This window comes from Abramis brama (genome assembly GCF_963993115.1).
Source record: "Abramis brama genome assembly, chromosome: 6".
Lineage (NCBI taxonomy): Eukaryota > Metazoa > Chordata > Actinopteri > Cypriniformes > Leuciscidae > Abramis > Abramis brama.
The window spans coordinates 30,909,321-30,928,283 of record NC_139968.1 but is presented as its reverse complement, the minus strand read 5'-3'; the positions used below and the strand labels follow the sequence as shown (position 1 = coordinate 30,928,283).

The window sequence follows — 18,963 nt, the reverse complement described above, 5'->3', positions numbered from 1 at the left end:
GAATACACTGGCGGAGGAGTTGGCTCTGAGTAGGCAATAAGGGACGGCCGATTATGGATGTGATTACAGGTGCTGTACAGTCTGACCCTGGTGCTGGCTCCTCTAAGCAAGTAACACTGGGTACGTGTGCAATACATTACTACTTTTTTAAGTTTTAAATATGGCTGACTGTATGTTCTGCAGTAGAGGGAAATACAGTGTCCCTGTTGAAGCCAGCACACATACACACACACACACACACACACACACACACACACAGTCTCCCACACAGAGGTCAGTGTGCAGCAGACAGAACACCAAACATAACCTGCTTTACAACAGTTATGCTTTACATTGGCCTATTTTTATTTATTAGGGTGGAGGAAATGAAGACACTCTGTCTGTGTGTTCTCAGACAGTTTCTGATGTGAATGCACTGGGCTTTTTATTATGGCAAACATTTAAATGTGTGGCATAAAAAAGGGACTGGCCCTTACACATCTCTTTTATTGTAGGATTTTTCAGAACCTGCCCCAGAAATGGAGGCCTCTACCTCAATGGGCTTCAGAAGAAATGTGTAAGGATTTAAAACCCTTGACATAAATTACAGTCAGTCCTGTGTTTGTAGGAAGTCAAGGAACTTTTTCTGAGCCTCCAGAAAACTTGTAATGATCATGTTTGTGGTGGAATTATGTTTTAGGTGGAAACAGACTCAGTCAGGGCCCTGTACAAAATGAGTCTTGAACTAGACCGCACACTAAAGGAGTCTTGAACTAGACTGCACACTAAAGGAGTCTTGAACTAGACTGCACACTAAAGGAGTCTTGAACTAGACTGCACACTAAAGGAGTCTTGAACTAGACTGCTCACTAAAGGAGTCTTGAACTAGACTGCTCACTAAAGGAGACTTGAACTAGACTGCTCACTAAAGGAGACTTGAACTAGACTGCTCACTAAAGGAGACGAACTAGACTGCACTGTGAGCTGAGAAGGCTCCAAAAAAAAAAAAATTGGAGATCAAACAGCTGGATAAAACTGATCTCAGTATGTGAATTTATTTAACCAAGTAACACTTTAGTATGAATATTTATTAATGCAACTTTCTCTTGCTCTTTCTCCCTCCCATCCCACAAAACCAATAAAACAGTTTGAGACCTATCTGCAGTTTCAATGTGCTTTTATTAAGTGTAATATTGTATGGTGATTGCCTCTACATCTGCACCAGCTGGGTGGGCCGCTCTGGTGACTCTGAAGCGCCGAACACAGTTGAAATGTGCCTTTAGGATGCCAAAGGTCATCTCTATCTTCACTCTGGTTTTACTGAGGGCCACATTGAAGCGGTGCTGTGGCCCTGTCTGAGGGTCATGATAGGGGGTTATTGTGTAGGTTTTTCTATCTCAGTTCAAATTAACACTGTTTTGTACTGTACCAAATTTAACTTGCTTTCCTCAAAGCGCTGACACAACAAAGACTCACGGAAAATTTGTGAGACAAGCACTGGAGCCAGGACATTTGGCATCCAAACTTGATCATACGTTCATGACCACAAGTCGTCTGCAGATGAAATGTTTAGTAGATCATTGTTATATCTGTTAATGTTAGGCTACTATTAATTTAAAGATTCATCTCTCAGAAAATAATCATCTCACATATTCACATCATCTCTACTTGAACATTAAGGCTGTGATAGGACTTCCTATTAACATAATCTGCCTCATGTTTCCCTAGAGCAGTGGTTCTCAACTCCAGTCCTCGGGACCCACTGCTCTGCACATTTTGGATGTCTCTCTTATCTGACACACTCAGTTCAGTTCATGGAGTCTATCCTAACGAGCTGATGATCTGAATCATGTGTGTTAAATAAGGGAGACATACACAATATGCAGAGCAGTGGGTCACGAGGACTGGAGTTGAGAACCACTGCCCTAGAGCAGTGGAGATTGGAGCAATAGACTGCATGTTGCAATGACTCTAGGGAATCCTATCATAAGATTAACAGAATAATAATAAAAAATATTTAAAATAATTCTTAACATGTATTGTATAGTAGCCTACATTTGTGAAATTTGCTTCTTTAAAAAAAAAAAAAAAAAGTGTTCATGTGATGTCACCCTATCAATATATCTTACCGGCAATTTTATAAAAGTCCTCTTTTATGGACATGGTCGATAAATGTCCGGGAAACACTATTAATGAAACTATTAATGTACTCCTGCAGAGCGAGGACCACCTTGCGAATGGTTCGACAAACATATGTTTTCCCCCAGCTTCTGTGCGTCACCCACCGTGCAAGAATGTACCACTTGCAAAAAAAAAAAAACGCAACGCAATATTTGCGGTACAGTAAGTGCATGAATTCGACGTGTTAAATTCTTTATGTGCGGCTCAAGAAGTTCGTAAAGATAAGACATTGCTTCCGCGGAAAATCTGTATCTTTCATACAAATAATTATCAGGAAAGGCAAGGGGATTTTGTCATGCTAAAAATTATTTCTTTACGAAGTACTCGTCTAACAATTTGCGCTGAGATGTCACCGGATTTGGAAGAAAAGGTGAATAAGTTACGTCACCTATATGTTTCTTTGCTCTCAGCTGATTGGTCAAACTTCAGTCTGAGATCTCGAATCCAGAACATAACCTGCCCCGGAGCAGGTTAGCCGTGCAGCGTAAGATACCATGGCAACGAACACCGATTAAAGCCGAGCTACTTTCATAGTACCTAAAACCCAGGGTTGGCGGAAACTAAACTGAAACATAGCTGGCTAGCCACCTAAACCGGCTTCATGGTACAGGCCCCATGTGTTTGTACTTTGTTTTTGGTGTCCTGCTATGTCTTCTAAAACACAAAAGCCTGCACCCTTCTGCATAACATACATGTTTTATTTGTTTTGTTAAAAGCAAAACGCTTTTTCGTTTGCTGTAGATATTTATTTTACATTTCAGAATATATATATCTAATAATATATAATAATAATATATATCTAAAGCAATATTAATTGTGTTCTAAATAATTTTCCCCTTTTTTTAATATAACAAAAAGAACCGATAAGAATACCGTTAAAGTACCGGATCGATAAGGAGTATTGGTAAGAGTAGTAATACCGTTAAAACCTTAACAATACCCATCCCTATTGGCAGCAACAAATTACAAGTTATGACCAATTTAACTGTGATTAAATTCAATATACGTCATATGTTGCCACCCCTCAAAAATTCCTGCCCTCTCGCCACCCCATAAATATTTTTCTAGATCCGCCCCTGGGTCCTCATGAGACCCTATAAATAACTTTAAATCCGTCATTGAAACATTCAAAATACTTCTGCTGGGTCAAAGTAAAAACTGAAATTAACATAAGTCACACTTACCGCACAGTAGTAATAAAAACAAAACGGGATTTAAAGTGGTCTTCATACTGTTGTAGATTCCAGATCCAAAATCTGATTTCGATGGCAATGAATAAATAATCCTCGTTGTGTTATCATCCACCAGACTGACAGCGACGACTGTTAACAAACCCCACTAAACCGAGAGATTTTAAAACTTTGTGATTTTAATGTGACGTTCTAATGAATCAATTGATGATTTGCAAAAAAGAAAACCCGCAAGTTATCACATTCACAGACTTTATCATAGCGCAGACACGCGGGGTCAGAAATATGAAGAGGCTAGTATGAAGCTGCAGACTCGGAGCCTTTTCCCCTTTTCCACCAAGGCAGAGCTGGTGCTGGTTAGGAGCCAGAGCCTAGTTTCAAATCGGTTCTTTGTTTTTCCACACGCAAAGCACCAGCTCCGAACCAGAAAAAGTGGTTCTTAAATAGCACCAAATCATTGCTGGTCTGGAACAGAGCCAAGTTAGAACCGCTTGCGTCAGGGGCTGGGGGCGGGGTTACCGGTGTTCCGGAGAATTCGGTTCCCCTGTTTCCCCTCAGCGCGCCGCGCGTGCTAAGACGAAAATCATGACCTCATAATTCCGCGCAAGCTTCGTTCAGCGGATATATTGTGCATTTGTGTGTTTTTACTAGTTACTCTCCATCGCAGTTATATACATTTACCTACTCTCCATCACAGTAATGTACGTTGTTTGTTAGATAATTTGCAGTTACATGCAGGTTTTAAAGTATAGAATGTATTGTTTTCAGATGGTTTAATGTACATCGTATTTGCTAATTCCAAGTTCTTTTTATTATTATTACTGTGTGTGTGTGTGTGTGTGTGTCTTTTTGTCAGTTTTGCTGCACACATAAATAAACTATATTGCACTGCACAATAAGTAGGCTACTGTGTTGTTATTTTCATTTACGATATTTTATGATAGGCCTACATTTCGTCTACCCGGAGGTCCAGAAAAAGTATATATATAGGCCTATATATATATATATCTTCCACTGAGAACACAGGGGGAACCGTATAACCTGGAGGCCCAGAAAAAGTGGTTCCCCCACTGTATATTACCTTATGAGGATTTATAACACACTACAGTGATGCTGGTGATGTATTTAAGTGTCTTCTTTTATGTGAAAACACTGTCATCCACAGTTCAGACTCTTCCACTGAGAACACAGGGGGAACCGTATAACCTGGAGGCCCAGAAAAAGTGGTTCCCCCCCTGTATATTACCTTTTGAGGATTTATAACACACTACAGTGATGCTGGTGATGTATTTAAGTGTCTTCTTTTATGTGTAAACACTGTCATCCACAGATCAGACTCTTCCACTGAGAACACAGGGGGAACCGTATAACCTGGAGGCCCAGAAAAAGTGGTTCCCCCCCTGTATATTACCTTTTGAGGATTTATAACACACTACAGTGATGCTGGTGATGTAAGTGTAATCTTTATGAATGTATAACAGGGCATGTATAACACTACACTGAATGTGTAAAACTATAAACATTTTAAATTAAACAAAAACAAAAAACCTACACCAGGGGTGCCCAATCCTGCTCCTGCCGATCGACTGTCCTGCACAGTTCATCTCCAACCTCTTCTTCGTCCTAGCGTTTGTCCCGCGCAGGTGCAGGATCCGCTTTTTGGCAGGCTGCTCTCCATCTATTCCGGTCCGTAGTGTCCTCCGGGGCGACTTGCACGTCCTTCATATCTTGGTTGATCCGGTCCATCCATCTCATCTTTGGGCGGCCAAGTGGTCGCTTACCGGGTAGGTCAAGGCGCATAGCTGTCTTCGCCACTGAGTTCTCATGGCTGCGTGTTACATGGCCATACCAGCGGAGACGAGCCTCGAGCATCTTCTCCGTAATCGGCGCTATTCCCATCCGCTTCCTGACGTCGATGTTAATGACGTGGTCTAGCCTTGTCAGCCCGAGTGACCAGCGGAGCATACGCATTTCCATGGCGTGTAGAAGCTGGCCATGTTTGGCAGTCGCTGGCCAACACTCGGCTCCATACAGGGCGACAGGGCGTACAATGATCTTATAAATTTTGGACTTTAGGCGGATGGGCATTCGGCGATCGCATAGCACTCCCGTGACTTGGCGCCACTTTGACCAGGCAGCACTCACACGTGCGCGGACATCTGGGAGGGTGTCACCGTTCGATGAGAGTATTGATCCGAGGTACTTGAAGTGTTGAACTTTCTTTAGATCCGTTCCGTCGATGCCAATGGTACCATCAGTCTGGGGGCCACACTCTAGGTACTCCGACTTTGCGAGGTTGAGTCGCAAGCCATTTGCATCCAGGCGATCTTTCCACTGCTGCCCTTGGTCTTGGAGGGGGGGCAGCAGTGGAAAGATCGCCTGGATGCAAATGGCTTGTTAAATGCAAAAGTTCATCTCCAACCCTAATCAAACACAACTGCCTTTAATTTTCAAGTGATCCTGTAGACCTTAATTGGTTGCTTCAGGTGTGTTTGATTAGGGTTGGAGATGAACTGTGCAGGACAGTCGATCGGCAGGAGCAGGATTGGGCACCCCTGACCTACACACTTTACACACTTTCAACAACATACACACTTTCGAAAACTCACAATTCACCTTTGTCGCAATGTGGAGAAAGGACTAAAAAGTGAAAGCTGGTTACTGAGATTTATTGCTCAGTAGCATAAGGCAGTCTGGCATTCACCAGCCATTTTGGCAGACACAGAACTAGAGAAGGGAACTCAAAAATGGCCTGGCAGCAACCAGGCGGAGTGTAGGAGGTATGCTGTAGTAGACAGAAGACACTTAGGGAGATATGAGTGCAGACTCAGCAGCACAGAGAAGCAGTCTTGCAGCAGGATCACTGAGCAGAGCTCATGCTGGACACACAAGACAGGAAAGGACAAGACTAGGCTAGACTGGAGAAGGTGGGTAAATCACAAAGTAGAGCGAACGTAACTAGCATGCAATAAAACAATAAACTGACAAAGAGGTAAAAAACAAACACTTAAATAGCAGAGAGATAATAGCAAAGGAGCAACGTGTAATTTTCATGAGCGCAAGTGCAGAGCATGAACACTGATTACGATAGTTTACAGTTGTGCCAGAGAGTATGTGCAGGATAGAGCGCCTAAACAAGATAAGGAAAAATCTTGGTCTATAATTCACCTTGGTCTATGTAGTACAAAGTGGGCAATAATAATCTGCCTCTGCTGGTGGATTGCCAACACATGACTAGTGGTACCACCTGTCACATCCATCACAGGCAATCTGAATGATCATACAATATAATGTCAAAAATTTATTTTATTTCAATATTAGATTAGATTCGTCTGTTACAACTATTTTTTAAATAAATAAACTAAAAACTAATAAATAAATAAAAAGTCCCATTACCCAAGCAGATGTCAAGACTGGATCACTGTCTTCTCCACAGAACCTACAGAGATCACTCAAATCTTCTACAAAAGTGTACAGAGTGTCAACAACATTTAGACACTGGATTAATCATAAAGCAATCAGCCATAGAATTAAAAACACTGACAGGTGAAGTGAATAACATTATCTTGCTATAGTTACACCTGTAGGAGTGTAGGAATTTCATAAAGTTTGTCAATGAAAAAAATATGTCCTTTGGTGTTATGCAATAACCTGATATTAAGTTGGGCAAAATCATGGACAACTACATTTAGTTGAAAGACCCCATTCAAGGTCATGTGACTGAAGACCCCTATGAAGCCCATGAGCAGTGCACATGGTAAGTATTTCTCTCAGAATTGTTCAAATATTTAACTATGTTTTCAGAGCACTGAAGTTACGTTTTTTTGTCCTTTGGTGTGACACCCCTAAATTTCATTTTTTAATTCAAATTTGTATTTTTAACAGCAGGACTATGTAATATTAGGTAACACTTTACTTGAAGGGGTGTGCATAAGACTGACATGACACCGTCATAATCATGACATGACACATGTCATGAATATGAAGGAGGTTTTATGCATGTTTATGACAAATGTCATTAAGTGTCATTCGCTCAGTTATGACATTTTTAATGCAAATATGACATTGTGTGAGATGTCTTTGTTATGGCAACTTAATATCTCCTCTTAGATAGGTACAATTTCAAACAGTTTTGTAAGGTTGGCGAAAAAGTTTTATTGACAATTCGTAGGAAAAAGTTTATCAAGTGCATCTATTCATGGTGAAAATGATTCTAATTAGTACTTTCATGTAAAATAAATATCACTTTAAGAAAATAATGTTTTAATAATGTGAACACTTCTTCCTCAAGTATTTTTTTTATGTTATTTAATATAATTTCTTAGTACTTTTTAAATGTCACACCATAGGACACAGTACTGTTACAGTACTGTTGAGTGAAAACGTGAAAAAAATATGTGAAGACATTGACAAAATGAGTGACCACTACTATTTTCTGAAACTGCAGTTTTCATACTCCATAAATATATGTATTTTTTCTTAAAAAGTTATGTTTTCTAAAAAAAGTACTTTTTCTTGGCCATTTGTCTAGACTGAAAATGCTGAATACTGTACCTCGCTCTCCACTTCCCTGCCAGGTGCAAGGTTTGATATGTCCATGGAAAAAAATTTGTATGGCCCAATTTTGGCCATCAGGACACAAACCTTTTTACCAGACCAAATAGCATTGATGCCTGCGAAAATGATGTAAGGGAAAAATGACATTAATAACAATAAATTACCATGATTCAGAACTGAAAAAATATAATTAAAATATAATATAACTGTCACAGATTCAACCATGCCATCAGCACCAGATGCACCTGCTAACGCTCTCTTTAGTACATGATCAACTATTTCATCTGAAGCAGTGTGAAGCAGCACCATTCCAGTGCATACCCAGTTACCAACCACCCCTGTACCCCTGTACCCCTGTTCAGGTGAGCCTTTGGAAGTTCCAGCTGTGAACCACTGGATGCAGGAATGTGAGATACTATATTAAATACTATATTTAAGATGCAACTTACTTTTTTCAGTATCACAGACCAGGGGCACTGTGTCTGGGACCAGGACCGGAGACGCTGTGACTTGGACCAGGGGCACTGTGTCTGGGACCAGGACCGGAGGCACTGTGCCTTGGACCAGGGGCACTGTGTCTGGGACCAGGACCGGAGACGCTGTGTCAAGGACCAGGGGCACTGTGTCTGGGACCAGGACCAGAGACGCTGTGTCAAGGACCAGGGGCACTGTACCTGGGACCAGGAACGGAGGCGCTGTGTCTAGGACCAGGGACACTGTGTCTGGGACCAGGACCGGAGGCGCTGTGTCAAGGACCAGGGGCACTGTGTCTGGGACCAGGACCAGAGACGCTGTGTCAAGGACCAGGGGCACTGTACCTGGGACCAGGAACGGAGGCGCTGTGTCTAGGACCAGGGACACTGTGTCTGGGACCAGGACCAGAGGCGCTGTGTCTAGGACCATGGGCACTGTGTCTGGGACCAGGACCGGAGGCACTGTGTCTGGGACCATGGGCACTGTGTCTGGGACCAGGACCGGAGGCACTGCTGTGTCTGGGACCATGGGCACTGTCCGGAGGCACTGTGTCTGGGACCATGGGCACTGTGTCTGGGACCAGGACCGGAGGCACTGCTGTGTCTGGGACCATGGGCACTGTGTCTGGGACCAGGACCGGAGGCACTGCTGTGTCTGGGACCATGGGCACTGTGTCTGGGACCAGGACCGGAGGCACTGCTGTGTCTGGGACCATGGGCACTGTGTCTGGGACCAGGACCGGAGACACTGCTGTGTCTGGGACCAGGACCGGAGGCACTGCTGTGTCTGGGACCAGGACTGGAGGCACTGTGTCTGGGACCTGAGGCACTGGGTTCACTGTGTCAAACCTTCTGAGCCTGTGAGGAACTCGAGCTACTTCCTCCACATATGGGACCAAGTGATCTAGATTAATTTTCTTGAATTTTACTCCATCATCGCTAATTAAATCTGCACTTTTGCCTTGTAAGGAAATAATGGTGAAGGGCCCCAGAAAATCTCTGTCTAACTTCCCTCCTTTCCTCTGCTGACTTCTGATGTTCCTTCTGAGCACCTTTTCCCCAAGAACAAATTTGTGAATTACAGCCTTTTAGGCTTGTTTTTTTTGCTTTTATTTTGTCCCTGGAGGCTTGCATATTTTTCTTCACTGCCTCATACACTTGGTCCTGCATCTGTATGGCAGGCTTGATTAGCTCTTCCTGGAGCACATCTTCCACTGTTTCAGTTACCTAGACAATGATAGGAAATTATATATTTATAAAAGTAAATATTTAAAAATGATTGAAACAAGATATAGATATGCAGTGAATTAACTCACACTAGAAGATTCAGGAACTGCTGAGAAGTAGCGTGCCTCTCTTCCAAACATCAGGTAAAATGGTGAATACTGTGTAGTCAGTTGTTTTTTGGACCTGATGTTAAACAGCACAGCATCAAGGTATTTGTCCCATGTTTGTGGTTTGTCCTGACACAGTTTTCCAAGGGCACTGAAAAAAAAACTACTTTAATGGTATATGGTTACTGCTTATACATTTTTGTTTGTGAAGTTCTTTACTGCTTTCCACTTTCTGCAACACAATGTGTAAATGAAGCAAAACACTGCTTTATTAAAATACTATGAACCGGACTCATGCCTACCAATGTATGAAAACTCATTGTCCATGTTATCAGGTCCACTTAACATATACAGTGGGGAGTACAATGCAAATTAATTTAGCAAATTAATTACTTTAAAATCATACTATGTGATTTTCTGGATTTTGTTTTAGATTCCGCCTCTCACAGTTGAAGAGTACCTATGATAAAAATTGTAGACTTCTACATGCTTTGTAAGTGGGAAAACCTGCAAAATTGTCAGTGTATCAAATACTTGTTCTCCCCACTGTATGTGTATATTGTGCACCTTCAGTCATCCATCCCTTTCTCTGTATAATTTGTTTGCCTTTTCTTTATGTTCAGGCCCCATAGGCCACCGATGTACGTATTATTTGCAGGGTTCATACAGACACTGTAAATTGAAATTCCAGGGATTTCAAGGGGTTTTCAAGCACTATTTTTGGTTTTCAAGGACTACAATTCAATTACATTATTACACTTATATTGTAATATTCCAATATTAATCTCTTTCATTTCTTTCAAATTCTAAAAAAGTAAATAAAAAAAATATAACATAAAAAGAAATTTACTATATTTCACACATCAAGTTTTTATGTCTCATAAATGCAATTCAATGATACCTGAAAGACAGATGCATAAATACTTTTATATTTATGGTGTTTTTATATATATTTATATATATTTCTGTATTAAAATTATAAGAAAACACCAGTACTTTGTTTAGGCTTGGTTTGTAGGGAATTCCAAACCTGCGCACATATATTCAAACGCACATAACTATAGAACCCATTCTTAATGCACATGTGAACGCCATCAGGTTCGCGTTTCTCACAGGTTCGCGTTTAAAGTCTGTGTAGAGAGAATGGTGTCGTCTTAGCGGCCCCTAATTTAATAACAAATGATCGTTGTGACGGAAGCGAATCAATCAAAACTAACTTTAGATGGAACATAACTATATTAAAGAACCGCTATAAAGACAAAACAATCTTACCTTAAATTATACTTTATCTCTGTAAAGCTGCTTTGAAGCAATCTACATTATTAAAAGTGCTACATAAATGAAGATGACTTGACTTGACTTTTACTTTTACAATTACTAATCTTACCTCTGCATTGTGCCATTCATTCGTTCCACTAACCCATTGGTTTGTGGATGGTACGGTGAACAAAGACTGCGTTGTATACCGAACAATTCACAAACTTCTTTGTTGATCTGGAGAAAATAATTGTATTGGTATAATAAAAAAAATAACAAAAAAATATATAACAACATTAATAATAAAGTAAACAGTTGAGCAAATGCAAATACAAACCTGATTCACAAACTCCCTGCCTTGGTCTGTGAGTATTCTTTTCGGCGCCCCGAAACGATAAAACATTTTTACAATGCAGGTTGTAACCTCCTCGGCTGTTTTGGTTGCAAGTGGATAAGCCTCCACCCACTTTGTGAAATAATCTATAAGTACGCAGATGTACTGATTCCCACTTGAACTCATCGTCAACTTGCCAATTAAGTCCATGCCAACCAACTGCCATGGTTCAGTCACCTACACAAACAAATCAGGCAATGTATTTTTGGACAACATTTGTAGAAGAAGAAGAAAAAGAAGAAAAAGAAGACACACAATTATTGGAGTGTACTCTTCCTGGAGTTTGATAGGTCTATTCGCCTGGCACGCAAAACACAATTTAATCTGAAGAGAGGAATAAAAAACATTGTTTAGTAATTCTTTTCATATTTTATTTTTTTATTTTTATAGGAACTGGCACTGTTTATACAATTTAGCAAAATGTCATTAAAACTCACCCAGTTTTCAATGTCAACTGACATTCCAGGCCAATAGTATCTATTAGAAATGGCATGTGTTGTCTTCTCCTTGCCACTATGCCCACCTGCCTCACTGGCATGGAATTCTTTAAAAATGCTGTCTGCTTCTGCAGCACCTCTGACCACTTTTACTTTCACCTGTCTTTCTGTGCCCTTATGGCGGATATAAAAGAGTACTCCATCTATGAAAAATAAAATCAAAATAGTTTGTGTGTTTTAGCGTGTGTGTGTGTGTGTGTGTCCACGTCAAATTAAATTTACAAAAGTAAGTTTACTTATAAAAAAATTAAAAAACATATTAAAATGCAAATAAAGTGTCTACTTTCATGTTTCAAAAAAACTTTTGTGAAAATAAAATGACAAAATATTTTAGTAACTAAACTGAATTTTATTAGGTTTAGTGACATGTTACAGTGTTTACATGGTACAATTTCTGGTAAGCTACACTTTTTTATTATTTCAATTCAATTATTTTGATTTGATTTAATATTGACTCATTTGGATAAATATTAGGTAGGCTACACAAGATAGGCATTAATTTACCTCAAGAAAAAAACAACTTACCTAATTCTGTAAACATACAGAGAGCCCTATCAGCAGCTAGTATTATTTAAGGTTAAAAATATCTCAAATTAAATATAATGCGTTTTTATTATAATAACTTTATTTAATGATATAAGTAAAAATATAATAAATATGTAATATAGTACACATATTAAGCAAAATACTCTATAGCTCTTTTTTTCTAGCCAACTAACGTGCCTATATTATGGTCATCATGGCTTTCCTGAGGTAAATGTTGTGTGACATAATTGTTCTCCAGCGGTTTTATTGACCCCTTTGTTTGATTGATTGGTCGATATTATGTATGAGGAATATACATTTCGGTAAGTTGTACTGTATCTTTCAAATGTTCATTCGTGTTTATTTACTATTAGCTAGATGATCTCAGCGATTTTTCTGTGCGTGAGAAAATGTGGCGTGAGAGCGTGTGAAAAGTGTCAATTGCATGTGTCTCACGGTGAATGCGTGAGATTTGGCAGCTTATTATTATATATTTTGCTAGTACTTATCTGTATCTAAATGTCAGACAAAAACATAAGATAAACTATGGTTGAAAACACTGAACAGTTATGATATATGAAATATGACGATCGCTGAGCGCGTCACGTGCCCCCTCGGTTTGAATGGGCAATGACGCCTCTGGCTGTAGTGAAAACTGGACATCCACCTGCGCTAGCATTTCTTTTTTAGCGCAATTTTCCACCGGACAAAACTGCGATTGTTAACTCATGATTTCTGTTCTGTCTGTGCGCACCAATCTTTCACTTCTATCTACTCCTCAACCAGACCACCTAGAGACTTTGGGGTTTCGGCATTATGTTAAGGAGGGTCTAATCTCGGGAACGCACAAAAAAAATCCAGGAAAAGATTTTGGATTTCCTGGAAATTCCAGAAAAAATTCAGTTTTTCGCAAATTTCTCGGCAACCATAATAGCTATTGAGTTGAAACAAATTGCAATCGATAGCTTCTAAAATTTACAATAATATTAGAAAATTATTGTTCCTTTATTATTGGAATATTATCGTTCCTTTATGCTTCAAAAATTAATTAAAACTTTATATGAAGGGAAATAAGAAAAATATTGCCTTTTCACCTATAAAACTATTGTTGTATATTTGGAGAAATATTGATTAATTATCATATGTTACTAAAATATTTCGCCAATACAGAATACAATTCCTATTCATTTTCCACTGAATTATACCATCTGAATAGCTCAAACAGCGCACGGAGCTTGGAGCTTGTCTCCCCTACCTGATTTGCTTCAGATCTGACCTGAATCTGAACTTGAGAAAATTGCGCTAAAACACTCACTGAGTTTTTATTACTTGTTTTATGCAATACCATAATACGCATATTGTCGGATATATGCAAACTATAAACAAGTGTGAATTACAGTACAGTATCTTACCCTGGACAACATAGTGATGAGCATGTCGCCGAATTACATACTTTTCTGATTTTGTTAAATTCTCGGGGTATTTTCCACTAATTTGGTAGTTTAATATCTCCTCATATTGTGTCGGATCCATTCTGAAAAATAAAAAGGTCTAAATTTAATCTTACTTAAAGTGTTTAGACTTCTTGTAATGTAGAATTAGTAAAGTTAGCTACACATTCGGAATAGTTAGTAACGTTATAGGCTATGAAACAATCACTATAAAATATCGGCAGTATGTCATTAATCATGACAGAAAATGCATCGTATTATTTAATACAAATATTTTTTGGTGTTGTATGAAAATAAAACAGCAAAACGTACTTCATAAATGTTTCTTCATTCACACGCAAAAGCTACAATCCTTTTTATTATTATTATTGTATGATCACCACATAACCAGAAGCGCAGTAGGCAGTATGATCACCACGTAACCAGAAGCGCAGTAGGCAGTGACAGCCGTGACAGGGCGCTAATTAATGTCGGGGTTTTTTTATATTTTTTTTAAATTGATGTGTTATAAGCAATAATGAGAATGAATAAAAGTACGTGTTTGTGTTATAAATTCAAATGTGTGTATGTGCGAGTATGGGTGGGGGATGGGAGAAAATAAATCTGGCTGGAATATATGGTGGGCAGACTGTTATAAATCCTCAAAAGGTAATATACAGGGGGGGGAACCACTTTTTCTGGGCCTCCAGGTTATACGGTTCCCCCTGTGTTCTCAGTGGAAGAGTCTGATCTGTGGATGACAGTGTTTACACATAAAAGAAGACACTTAAATACATCACCAGCATCACTGTAGTGTGTTATAAATCCTCAAAAGGTAATATACAGGGGGGGGGAACCACTTTTTCTGGGCCTCCAGGTTATACGGTTCCCCCTGTGTTCTCAGTGGAAGAGTCTGATCTGTGGATGACAGTGTTTACACATAAAAGAAGACACTTAAATACATCACCAGCATCACTGTAGTGTGTTATAAATCCTCAAAAGGTAATATACAGGGGGGGGGAACCACTTTTTCTGGGCCTCCAGGTTATACGGTTCCCCCTGTGTTCTCAGTGGAAGAGTCTGAACTGTGGATGACAGTGTTTTCACATAAAAGAAGACACTTAAATACATCACCAGCATCACTGTAGTGTGTTATAAATCCTCATAAGGTAATATACAGGGGGGGAACCACTTTTTCTTGGCCTCCAGGTTATACGGTTCATCCCTGTGTTCTCAGTGGAAGATAAAATACGATGTACATTAAAACATCTGAAAACAATACATTCTATACTTTAAAACCTGCATGTAACTGCAAATTATCTAACAAACAACGTAAACTGTACATTACTGTGATGGAGAGTAACTAGCAGTGCTTAATTTGTAAAGTGGGAGGTCCCGGAGCGCAGGGGGGGGGGGGGGGGGGGGGTGGATCTGGCGACTCAAAACGGGGGTTGGAGGTAACGGAACAAAAATAAAAATAAAAATTACACTGCCTCCATAGCTTCTCTGCAGGGAATTTTGAACGCATGTGCTGAGGGGGTGCTAGATCATTGACGGAGGAGCTATGCAAAACTTGGCCACTAATATTCAGTTTTGTTAATGATCACAATTAAAGTTTTAATTTTATTAAATTGAACAAGCGCACCATTCAGCATTCAATCAAATATTCTAAAAGGTGTACACAGCAAAATCCCCAGTGTTAAATCAACACCTACAGTGTCAAATTTAACACCAGTGTTGCGACCTAGAAGTATAGAAGTATTGTTTTATAATTTTATAGTTTCATAATGGGTATATGTTTAGAATTCTGTAAGGGAAAGCATTATAATTTCATTTGATAAATATTCTGGATATTATTCGGGTATATGTTACTGAGAGGTGAAAGTTCAGTTACGATGATGTCATCAGCCAGCGCACGCGCAGAAGGGGGAGAAACAGAGACGAGTGAAGTGATCGTCTAAAATATCACTGATGCATGAAGATTTTGTGTTGCTTTGTGTAAAAAAATAATTCCAACAGAACTGGCAAAATAAAGTTGCAAAAGAGAAGACGGAGTCTGTTTTAAGGGTGCAACATGAACTTGGTGTTTCTGCTCGGTTGGAGTTAATCACGAAGCAAGCAAGATGAGCCACGAGTGATTCAACATCGTCAAAAACTGCAGTGCTCCAGACGAAACAGTGAAGGTAAAAGTTTTCTATCATGTCAAAAGTGCAACAGATGTCGTCTGAGTGGGAAACGCTTGTAGCTGAGATAGAAGAAAAGTTACTGACACTGACAGCATCAAATTTGAACGATATATGCTGGGCACTCAGTCTAACAGTGGAAACAAGTGAAAAAGACCTACCTCGTAAGCTACGGAGAAATATCCTCCAGTATTTGGAAGGGGAAGATGTTATTTCACAAGAGGATGAAGGAATGTCTCTATTGCTGCAAGTAAATGACAAAATCGAGGAAATCAAAGGGAAAAGTGACGCTAATACAGTATTCCAGCCGCAACAAATCGCGGAAGAGCGCCGCCCGGTGGTCGAAAATGTTATTGCACCCGACAGTCCAAATGAACAAGGAGAAAATGTTTCTGGCCCAAATGCAACAGGAGCAGCTTCTCAAAATGTTTCCTTTGTCCACCCACTGTACAGAAGAGAATTAAAAATAATTGGACAAATTGGAGAACCAAATCAAAAGGATAAATTAGCATACTAGTTTAGAAAGACAAATCCAAAGAGCACTAAAAAAAGGATATGATGAGGGAGAAGTCGTAGAAGCTGTCATTCAAGCTATAGCTCCAGGAACAAAACTGAAAAGTTATCTTGAAAGTAGAGTTGATCTGTCATTGCAAGCGCTCAGACAGATATTACGGACTCATTACATTGAGAGGGATGCTACAGACTTGTACCACTCTCTCACGCGTGCTGTTCAAGATTCAAAAGAAACACCCATTCAGTTTCTAGTGCGAGCAATGGATCTGAGACAACAAATTGTCTTTGCTTCAGAAAGAGCTAAATCTGGTTTGAAGTACAGTACAGAGCTAATCCAAAATCAGTTTCTCCAAACAGTACTCACTGGCCTCCATGATGATGCCATCCGTGCAGACATAAAGCCATACTTACAGGATTCAAAAGTTAAAGATGAAGTTCTTTTGGAGAAAATGACAGCTGCATATACTCTGGAAATGGAAAGAAAGAATAAGTTGTTAACTACATCAAAAACAAAGACAATAAAAATAGCAGTGGTTGGTGAGGAAAGCGAGGAATGTGGAAAGGAAAGCTACATTCACAAACCAAACAATAAGAATAAACACTGTGAGACAAACAAACGTGATACACTGATGGAAAAGGTTGACCAGGGTAATAAAGCTATATGTGAAGCTATTCAGGACCTCACCACTCAAATTGCTAGTCTTCACCAGGCCTCTAAGCCCCAACCAATGAGAGTGAGTGAACAACCAAACCGAAAATATCGACCACAACCAAAGACTGTAAACAGGAAACAGTGCCAGCAGTGTCAATTGTCAAATCCGGATGGAAGATGTAATCACTGTTATAAGTGTGGCAGCGCAGAACACTGGGCATCAGGTTGTAGAATGAGAAATACCTCAGCCAATACAAGCAAAATTGAAATTCACTCTCATCCTGCCGAAAACGCTGAAAACGTGGAGCTGTTCAGCTTAAGAGCACCACTCACTGGCAAACAACGACAAACAGCCAAACTAGTAGGGAAAAGATGCCTGGTTCGAGCCTCCCTAGGGGGAGTTGACACTTCAATACTGTGGGACACTGGTTCACAAGTATCAATAGTGGGAACTAACTGGAAAAGAAAATACCTACCAGATGTCAAGGTGAGACCAGTGGAGGAGCTGCTTGAGGAGGGAGCATTGGAGCTTTCAGCTGCGAACGGAACGGACATTCCTTATGATGGATGGATGGAAGTTGAATTCACCTTGTCTAAGAATGCTGTGGCTGGGATGAGTGACAAACCTGTTGTAGTCCCAATCCTGGTTGCCAGCAGTGACATTGAACGCCCCATCATTGGCTTTAATGTGATTGAAGAACTAGCATTGACAAACGACACCTGTGGAGACTGTACTCCTTCTGGTCACATGGTGGAAAAGCTGTGCTCAGCTCTGGAGGTAGGGCGCAAAACGGCGAGAGCTGTCTTGTCTGTTTTAAAAAAACAAAAGCTTGAGAACCAACCCCACATAGCCAGAGTAGGCCGACAACCAGTGACAATCCCAAAAAACAAAGTGGTAGCAGTGCCATGTGGCCGGCTAAATAAGAGAGTGTTTAGTTCGTCACATGTAGTGTTGGAGCCGAACCATGAGACACCATGGCCAACAGGTTTAGTCATTAGAGAGCAGTTAATCCAGCTCCCTTCAGAAGATAACAGTAAAATAGATGTTACTGTTGAAAACCTGACTGACAATGACATTATACTGAGTAGTCGCACAACACTTGGATGGCTGCACAGTGTTGGTGCCATTTACCCGTCACAGACGATGTCTACGATTGATCAGAGACCTGAGGCACGAGATAGCAGTAGTGTCACCTCATTTGCACAGCAACCCAGCCAGATACCACAAGCTGAGCCCTGGGATCCACCTGTAGACCTGAGCCATCTGTCAGATGACCGACGGCAACAGGTACAACAAATGCTCAGAGAGGAATGTGATGTTTTTGCAAAGGATGATTGGGACACAGGGTGTATCAAAGATTTGCAAATGGACATACAATTAAAAGATAATGTGCCTGTGCAGAGAACATACAATGCAATTCCTAGACACCTCTACCAAGAAGTGAAAACTCACATACAGGACTTACTCAGTCGAGGCTGGATCCAGAAGTCTTGTTCGTCATATTCTTCACCAGTGGTATGTGTCAGGAAGAAAGACGGAGGTCTACGCCTGTGCATAGACTACAGACTGCTGAATGGGAAAACACAGCCGGATCGTCATCCAATCCCGAGAATACAGGAGATCCTGGAAAACCTGGGGGGCAACTCCTGGTTCACAGTGTTGGACCAGGGCAAGGCTTACCACCAGGGCTTCATGAGTGAGAAAAGCAGACCCTGCACCGCATTCATAACACCATGGGGACTGTATGAATGGGTGAGGATCCCGTTTGGACTCACTAATGCGCCTGCAGCTTTTCAG

The 18,963-nt window shown here is 40.4% G+C and overlaps 4 protein-coding genes across 5 annotated transcripts in view; 2 read left to right on the top strand and 2 right to left on the bottom strand.

The window, feature by feature from the left end:
* Positions 1–3,935, bottom strand: part of LOC311085768 (uncharacterized protein) — a 51,621-nt gene extending 47,686 nt beyond the window's left edge. For both annotated transcript variants that reach the window (XM_084118396.1, XM_084118395.1), the window contains exon 1: positions 3,345–3,935. In XM_084118396.1, the coding sequence (XP_083974522.1) occupies positions 3,345–3,390 (46 nt within the window). In that variant the 5' untranslated portion in view covers positions 3,391–3,935. The remainder of the gene's footprint in view (positions 1–3,344) is intronic.
* LOC311085752 (uncharacterized protein) overlaps positions 1–18,963 on the top strand; it is a 333,708-nt gene that overhangs the window by 127,245 nt on the left and 187,500 nt on the right. The window lies entirely within an intron of this gene.
* LOC311085787 (uncharacterized protein) overlaps positions 1–18,963 on the top strand; it is a 219,676-nt gene that overhangs the window by 29,696 nt on the left and 171,017 nt on the right. The window lies entirely within an intron of this gene.
* The window catches only part of LOC311085740 (uncharacterized protein), a 294,139-nt gene that overhangs the window by 119,841 nt on the left and 155,335 nt on the right, over positions 1–18,963 (bottom strand). The window lies entirely within an intron of this gene.